Source organism: Drosophila navojoa, chromosome 2 (genome assembly GCF_054131105.1).
Source record: "Drosophila navojoa isolate 15081-1374.11 chromosome 2, UAZ_NAV_1.0, whole genome shotgun sequence".
Classification (NCBI taxonomy): domain Eukaryota; kingdom Metazoa; phylum Arthropoda; class Insecta; order Diptera; family Drosophilidae; genus Drosophila; species Drosophila navojoa.
The window spans coordinates 20,843,251-20,852,096 of NC_142890.1; the positions used below are offsets into that span (position 1 = coordinate 20,843,251).

Consider the following 8,846-nt stretch of genomic DNA (forward strand, 5'->3'; position numbering starts at 1 on the left):
TAAAGCCTTTAATACTCCTGCAGCTGAGACAAATTTGCCACCTGTGTTTACACAAACGCTCAACAATATCGTACTGTACGAGAATAAGCCGGTGGGCTCAGTGGTCTTTCGGTTAAAAGGCTACGATCCTGAGGAGAGCAATGTCACATTTGGCTCCATTGGCTCCGATCACTTCAGCGTGGACCCAATTTCGGGAAATATAACACTGGTTAAGCCATTGGATCGCGAGGAAACGGATAGCTTGACGTTTTTGGTATCGATCAGAGATCGCGTGGATCCAAATGGCGAATCCGAGCAGGACAATGTGGTGGAACAGCCAATTACATTCATCATACTGGATGAGAACGATAATCCGCCAGAGTTTCAAAATGTAAGTTGGAATAGGAGCACTGAGATTTATTACGAGATTTAACATTACTTTGATTCACTGCCCCATAGACCCCCTATGAAGCGGACGTTAATGAAGATGCGGCTGTTGGTACCACAATATTCGACAAAATCTTGGTCAAGGACCGCGACACAATCGGTGACAGCCTTGATCTCAAATGTGTGCCACAGCAGCAAAGTCCTGAAGCGTGCAGCAAGTAAGTCACAGCGGTACATTGATGAAATCTATCGAGCTAAGTCCAACTAATCTTTGCAGGTTCCATTTGCAATTGCTAACGCGGGAGGCTACTATCCTAACGGCTGCTGTGGTGGTCAACGATACCTTGAACTACAACCAGCGCATGATCTATCACTTCCAAATCGAGGCGACCGATGGAGTGCACAAAACCCAAACCACTTTTGAGGCACGCGTCAAGGATGTGCAGGATAAGCCGCCAGTCTTTCAGCAATCCCTTTCAACGGTCATCGACGAAGATAGTCCCATTAACACTTTGGTGCTCACCGTTCAGGCTCGTGATGGCGACAAGGGCGAACCACGGAAAATTGTCTACGATTTACTGAGCAGTGAGTAGATCACAGACATTATTTATGAGATCTTAACTCAATCTATTGTTACATGATTGCATTTCGTCTCTCTAAATCCACTCAGATCCCAATGATTACTTTCTGCTGGACGCAAACAGTGGCGAACTTCGCACTGCGAAGCCTTTGGATCGTGAGGCCCTGACAGATTCTACTGGCTTGATTTCACTGGTGGTACGGGCCCGCGAGGTGGTGAATGATGTGCCTAGTGATGACCCCTTGACGAGTGCCACGGCCAGAGCTACTGTGACCATACGCGATGTGAATGACTCTCCACCCAAATTTAACAAGAAGGAATACGATGTAGCGCTGCCCGAAAACACCCCAGAGGGCACTCCACTGGCCCTAGACATGAGCGTCAGTGATGCCGATGTGGGCATCAACTCGAAGTTTGCGCTGCGCTTAGAGGATGTGTCCGGGGTGTTCGACGTGGAGCCTAAGCTAGTCACCGGCTACTCACAGGTAAACATACGTGTCGCCAATGGGACTCTGGACTACGAGAATCCCAATCAGCGGAAGTTCATAGTGTTGGTAATTGCGGAGGAGACGGATACGAATCCGAAGCTGTCCTCCACAGCCACCATAACTGTAAGTGTGCTGGATGCTAATGATAACAAGCCGAGCTTCGAGCAGGAGAGCTACTCGGCTATAGTCTCGGAGGCAGCGTTGCCCGGACAGTACATAACTACGATTACCGCCAAGGATGTGGACTCGAGCAGTTTTGGTGATGCAGGGATACGCTACAGCCTCTCCGGCACTGGCGCCGAGCTGTTCCATGTCAATGAGCAAACGGGCGTCATTACCCTGGGCGATTGCCAGAGCGAGAGCAACAGGCGCCAGCGACGTGACCTCCATGAGAATGACAGCGATGGTCACGCACTCGAAATGCTTTCCATGGAGGCGGAACACAGCCTCGACCAGCGACAGATTAACACAGAGCCCACCGTGCAATACACGTTAATCACGCAGGCGCCGTTGCAGCCGGAGACAGCAGCAACAGCAGCAGAAGCAGGAACAACGGCAACTTCAGCGGTAGCGGCGGCAGCTGCTAATGACGACAAAGCCGCCAGCAGCAAGGCGCCGGCGACGTGTCTGGACTATGAAACGGAGACCACGTACTTCTTGTCATACAAGGTGGGTGTGGGAAGAGGTTGACAAACAATGAATTTCGTGGCCTTTTATTGGGGCACTTAACTATGTGATGCAATTGGAGAGCAGAATGTGATTTATATACAAATGTAACAGTAACACATTTGGTTTAGTTTCAAGTGAAAAAGGCCAACAAACAGTGTTAACAGAAATGCATGGTTGATACGAAATGTTAGGTGTTTCTCTAAGAAATGAAAGCATATAATGCTCAAGGTCTAGCACCTCATATACACATCTGCTAAATGGAATCTTATTAAAACCCAAACAAATTAACTTCTTCAGGGTATTCAAGTGTCGCCAGTGTCTGCGAAAATCTGTTATCGATATACATATTTCTCACACAATCTGATTTTTATTTTGATTACTATGCAGGCCACCGACGACAATGGACAAGGTCAGACCTCTGTGGTCTCCCTACGGATATCAGTGAGCGATGCCAATGACTCACCGCCCGTATGTGAGAGTCCCCTCTACAGGGCAAGTGTGGATGAGGGCGCCTTGGTCTTTGATTCGCCACTGGTTGTTAAGGCGCGCGATGCGGACACCATGTCCAGCATTAGCTACCGGATTATTGGCTCACCGCAGATCGAGAGCATCTTTGACATTGACAAGCGAAGCGGCCAGATCAGCATACGCCCCAATGCCAGCCTGGATGTAACGAATCTGAAGAGCGAGCAGCTCATATTTGTGGTCGAAGCCAACGATGGACTCTTCACGGCCAACTGCGGCGTCAACATTACAGTGCGCGATGTCAATAACCATGTGCCCAACTTCCAGCAGCAAAACTACAGTGCCGTCGTTGAAGAGAACTCGGAGATCGGAACCAGCGTTGAGAAGCTGCAGGCCACCGACCTGGATACGGGCAAGAATGCGGAGCTACGCTACCGCATACAACAGGGCAGCTTCAATGACTTTGACATTGATGAGCGCACAGGCGAGGTGTTTGTCTCCCGCAAGCTCGACTACGACAGACGCAACACATACCACCTGCAGGTGCAGGCGGCCGATCTGGGCACGCCCAGTCTGACGGGCACCGCCACATTGACAATCAATGTGCAGAACAGCAACGACAAGGATCCCTACTTCGTGCCCGCCACACAGCATGCTGAGGTGCGTGCAGATGCGCCCACTGGCCACCTGGTCTACACACTGATCGCTCTAGATCCCGATGTGGCCACGCACAATGCCCTCGAGTTTGCTGCCACCGATGACATCACGGCCATCGACAAGGAGGGCAAGGAGCTGCCCCACAGCGAACAGTTCAAGGAATACTTTGCCATCGCTCGCAATGGCAAGGTTCTGGTCAACCGGCAATTGGATCGCAATCTCTTTGCGGTAATGCGCATTAATGTCCTCGTCACAGACAGCACTGCGCCCAATGTGCAGCAAGGACGCGGCCTGCTCATCATTCAGATCATCGATGTGAATAAAATACCACCGGTCAGTTCCTTTTCACTATCAAATTTATACCTACTCTTTATTACGAATCGATTGGCCGAAATTGTACATGGGCTATTTCGAATTCTTCGCTGCTTTCGCGCTCAAGATTGGCTCCGTTCTCGGTGTAGGTCATGTGTGACATAATTTCGTGCTGCTTTTCTGAAAAAAGATTGCTGTGGGAAGAGTAAAATGTGAGGCATGTGTGAGATTTATTCACTACCGATATGTTGCCGATTATGATTTGCCAGAAACTAAAATGATTCTTAGCATTATCACAATCAGCAATCTTTAGTCAAAGGCCACTTACAGCACCGTTATGTAGCAGATTGTTTTAATAATCATTTTTGCGAAGAATACCACAAAAACCGAGATGGATTGTGGGTATAAATACTTTATACAGGCATAGCCCAGAATTATTTCGTAGATGTTTAATGCCACGCTGTCCAGGATCTGCAAAATGATGGTAGGCATCAGCAGTTCAGGCTGGGAATTTGTCAGGATTGGATAACTGGGATTTATGCAGGGTAAAAAATTAGAACAAAATCAATTTAATAGTAATGGAAATTGCAAAATATACAGAATAGATTTGGAGGATAGTAAAAAAAGTTATTAGTTAATACTATCAAGACTATAAGACGTTTCTGGGAAAGGTTTCTAAATGAGGAACTTACATTGCAATGATATTTGATGCTAGTCCAACAAAGCACATGAGAAAGCGCAGTAGAATCAAGCCGGATATGAGGAATATAAAAATCTCTTGGATCCAGATCTCTTGTTTGGCCGCATTGACCAACAATTTGACTTCACGCAAATCCAGATGTAATCGATGGACATTCAAAGAGGTTGCTTTATACAATACAGAAACGATATTTATAAAGAGCAGCTTTAGCTTTCCATAGGACATATCTTGCACCATTTCGAACGTCTGAGAACAGCTAAATTTCCAAATAATAATGTGACTGAATTTTCATAAACAACATGCTCGCTTCCACATTCTTTCAATCCACACAGAGATTCAATGCACCCTGGAGCCCCGAACAACCGGTGATAAAGCTGCAAATGGTCGAGGAGCAGCCAGTCGGCACCGTGCTGACCACATTGCAGGCCAGCGACGAGGACTCCAGCATTGGCGAGTTCAACATAACGGCCAATGATTACTTCGCCATCAATCATACCACAGGCACCATCTATACAACTGCCCGGCTGGACTACGAGGCCGTCAAGGAGGTGAAACTCACGGCAACAGTCAGCGATACCGGCGTACCGCCACTGACAGCTACGGCGGACATTGTCATCGATATCATCAACCTGAATGACAACGAGCCGCACTTCACCCAGGCTGAATACTATTTCAACATCACTGAGAATTCACCACGTGGCACAGTTGCTGGCAAAGTGGAGGCCCACGACAGCGATGTAGGGGCCTTCGGCGAGCTGACGTACACCCTGATAGGCGAGAATAATAAATACTTTAGCATCGATGCCTACACGGGCAACGTGATGGTAGCCAATGCATCCATATTGGATCGCGAGCAGCTGAAAGAGCTCACGCTTTCCGTTGTGGCACAGGATAAGGCGCCAGCCACGGTACAGAAATCGGCAACAGCAACGGTGAGTGACAATAGGCATATATTCAGATATTGATATGGCTAGAGAATAAATGTATATGTAAATAATTACAAATACAAATTCATAGCAGAACTCTAGACAGATAGATCCCCATAAAAACATATGCACAATCAGATTAATTTGGCAAATGCATCATTTCACATTATTAACAGATACACATCAATATTTTGGACGTGAATGACAATGCTCCAGTCTTCACCCGTTCCGTGTACAATTCGACTGTTTCGGAAAATGCAGCATATCAGCCGCCGGCTGCACTGCTGCAGGTGCAGGCCATTGACTTGGATGAGGGACTATATGGGGATGTGCGGTATATAATAACAGCGGGCAATGAGATGGCATTGTTCAAGCTTGATGCACAGTCGGGCATAATTTATCCAGCACAAAGTCTGGCTGGCAAGCATGGTGTCTACGAGCTAACGATCTCAGCTCGCGACACTCAAGGCTCGGGCACAATGGAGACAACTGCAAAGGCCATCATTACAGTTCTGCGCGTTAATCGCCATCGTCCAGAGTTTGTGATTCCGGCTCTGTCGAATGCCACAATCGAAATACCCGGCGACATCGTGCAGCCCGACTATTTGCTACTGACCGTCAAGGCGTTGGACAATGACACCGACGGTATCGGAAAAGTCAGCTATCATCTGCAGGTGAATAATCAAAATGTGCAGCAGACGGCTGAGTTCAAGATCGATGAGGCCAGCGGGGAGCTACGCGTCAGGCAGCAGCTCAATCGCAAAACTCGTGCCAAGTAAGTAAGAGTAAATTATTATTTGAGTCGGACAATAGTTAACATCCTTAATATCTCTGCAGCTATGATATCATATTGGTGGCACGTGATGCTGGCAATCCGCCATTTGAGTCACTTCGCCTGCTGACCGTAAGCATTGTAGATGCGAATGAGAATCGACCAGAGTTTCCGGACGCCTCTAATCCCTACAAGGTTTCAATAAATGAGAACAGCGGTCGCGACGTCAAGATTGGACACATTCAAGCCGCCTCGCGTAGCAAACACAATCGGGATATATTTTACTACATGTTGCTGGGTAATGAAGATGGCGCTTTCTACGTGGACAAGCTGTCTGGAGATATTTATACCAATAAGAGTCTGGATCGTGAGGAGACTGATGCGTATACTCTGTACATATTGGCCAGCATCAAAGCGGATTTACATATATCTGAAGAGGAGCGGGCCTCGTTTTCGATCAAGACTCTGAATCGAGACAATACCGTCGCCAAGGTAGCTATCACCGTGCTCGATGTCAATGACAATGCGCCGGTGTTTGAGAAACCCGTTTATTATGCCGGCGTTAATGCTAATGCCAAAATGAATGCGGCCATCACGATAGTAAATGCCACGGATGCGGATCAGGGAAAAAATGCCAAGATTGAGTACATGATCGTTGCCTCTAATCTGTACAAATTCGGTGCCACAAAATCAACGGGTTCCATTGTGCCAAGTCCGTTTGCCATATCGCAAGATGGTCGTATCACAGCCAATACAATGATGGCGGAGTACAATCAAGATCGCTTTGAGTTGGAGATTGTGGCTAGAGAGCTGGAGCAGCCGCAACGCTCGGCGAACACTAAAGTTAATGTAAGCTAACTGGCTGCGAGAGGCAATGAGAGATTATATTTAATAATGTGAGCTTTTCAGATTTGGGTATTTGATGGTACTCAATTGGTCAGGGTGATTCTATCCCGGCCACCAGAGGAAGTCTATCAGGAGCAGGAAGAGATTATTGCTGAGCTACGCAATGCCACACAGCATCGCATCATTGTGGACGAAATACGTTTCCATTTGGACTCTATTGGACGTATTCGCATGGATTGGTGTGATTTGTACTTCCATGCCGTGGATCCGCAGTCACAGCAAATAGCGCCCGTCGATGAAATTCTGAAGGATATTGACAGAAACTATGACTATCTCAAGGTAATATTTTTTTTTTACCCTCAATAATCAATAATATAACCCACGTGCATCTCTCGTTGTAGGATTACTATGCAGGATTTGCCATTGAGAATGTTGTTCCTGCTTATATAGCGATTGTGCAGGATGAGTTTGATTTGGCCGTGGCTGGTCTTGTGGCACTGGTCATAGTGCTCTTTGTGGGCGTCATTAGCTTCATTGTGCTCTGCTGCTGTCTGAAGCATTGGAATCTCTCAGTGCCCGTAGAGACACGTCGCAAGGAGGCGTTGATCAAAAAGCAAATTATCGAGGACTTGAATACGACGGAGAATCCGCTCTGGATTGAACAGTATGTATTCCTTAATTTTAAACTATTTTCATTCATTTATCTTATTACTATTTATTTATAGAAAACTCAAGCTGTATGAAGAGCAAGAGTTGACCATGCAAGTATTTTCGGAGCCTGATCACATATCTAACTCAGATGCGCCAGGTCATTTAGATCATCGGAGTTCCCTGGAGCAGGTGCATCATGGCCAGTCGGTGGACAATACGTATGCCACCATCCAGCCACGCAATAATCAGAATCGTCTGACTGCCGGCTCTGGTGGGAACGGTGGTGGTGGCTCCATTTCCATGCGAAGCGGTGGTGCAGCCAGTGGCGGTGGACTTGGCGGTGCTGGTCTGCTTCTAACACGTATTGATCCGCATGGCAATGATTTTGCGGACTATGCAACGCTCCGCAATAATCGAGCTCCTTCTGTAAGTTATTGGCCAATTTAATGCATATAGTTGAGAAATAATTTGGATCCTTTTTATTTTGCAGATGTACGAGTTCACGGGCTCCACATTCCAGGCACCAATACGAGATGGTGACGATGCCGTAGCCGAGCTTATTTAAGCAGTTCAATCTGCAGCTAAAATCTGAATTGTAAATGTTGTAGTAGCTAACTATATAGAGAAACCGTAGATACGATTTAGTTCAATTCATTTAATTTTTGCATTTTCCGAGTTAGCCGTTGCGTAAATATAACTTTATACAAGTGCATATACAGACACGATCATATACATACATAATTATATTCATATACATATATATATATATATATAGCGTAGTGGTATATAATAATATGCTAACGAATATTTCAAGCTCAACTAATCAAGAAACAAAAGGAAACTTTATAATACTAACGTATTAAAGTATGTAAACGGCTACCAACTAAACCCCATAGTGGAATTTCTCCCGCATAAATAATGACAATAATATATATGAACAAACCGCACATATATATATACATGCATATAAATATATACCTATATATATCTACTGAAAATATGGATGTCTAGCATAATATGTAAGCGTTAGTTATGGTTAATATTATTGATTTCCTCGACTTGAACAACGCCGCGATATTAGTTTAAACGCGTACTCACTTTTATGTATTACTAAGTTATACCATTTAGAAAAAGACTAAATTATTTGCTCTTCCATTTTGTATTACGTTAGTTTCGGTCTTTGACTATTAGTCCTTAAGTTTAAAGTTTAATTAGCCGCGCTTGCTCATACGCATAAGTTAAATATATTTAGTTCAAGATATTACTATATAAATACATAGAAGACGTTTGTGCAACATCAACTGCTCTATGGAGTCCATGAGAACAGAGTCATAACTCATTTGTTTGCATTTACAGTATGAATACGATATAATAAACAATCAAATAAACAAATAACATATGTTTTAGTAAGAAA

General features: G+C 45.4%; 2 protein-coding genes across 2 annotated transcripts in view; one reads left to right on the top strand and one right to left on the bottom strand.

Annotated features, from left to right (window-relative positions):
• Cad87A (cadherin 87A) overlaps positions 1 to 8,767 on the top strand; it is a 53,589-nt gene extending 44,822 nt beyond the window's left edge. Inside the window, exons 4-15 of the mRNA XM_018112427.3 lie at positions 24 to 370; positions 439 to 584; positions 644 to 951; positions 1,037 to 2,103; positions 2,491 to 3,558; positions 4,570 to 5,169; positions 5,340 to 5,938; positions 6,001 to 6,784; positions 6,845 to 7,120; positions 7,183 to 7,445; positions 7,507 to 7,858; positions 7,923 to 8,767. Coding sequence (XP_017967916.1) covers positions 24 to 370; positions 439 to 584; positions 644 to 951; positions 1,037 to 2,103; positions 2,491 to 3,558; positions 4,570 to 5,169; positions 5,340 to 5,938; positions 6,001 to 6,784; positions 6,845 to 7,120; positions 7,183 to 7,445; positions 7,507 to 7,858; positions 7,923 to 7,997 — 5,885 coding nt within the window. The 3' untranslated portion in view covers positions 7,998 to 8,767. The remainder of the gene's footprint in view (positions 1 to 23; positions 371 to 438; positions 585 to 643; positions 952 to 1,036; positions 2,104 to 2,490; positions 3,559 to 4,569; positions 5,170 to 5,339; positions 5,939 to 6,000; positions 6,785 to 6,844; positions 7,121 to 7,182; positions 7,446 to 7,506; positions 7,859 to 7,922) is intronic.
• On the bottom strand, positions 3,564 to 4,526 carry LOC108659484 (uncharacterized). The gene is made up of 3 exons (XM_018112434.3): positions 4,230 to 4,526; positions 3,866 to 4,066; positions 3,564 to 3,731 (listed from the first exon to the last, which is right to left on the bottom strand). Exons 1-3 carry the CDS (start codon positions 4,472 to 4,474, stop codon positions 3,599 to 3,601), a joined length of 579 nt encoding a protein of 192 aa, XP_017967923.1. The 5' UTR covers positions 4,475 to 4,526; the 3' UTR covers positions 3,564 to 3,598.
• Positions 8,768 to 8,846: the final 79 nt, after the last annotated feature.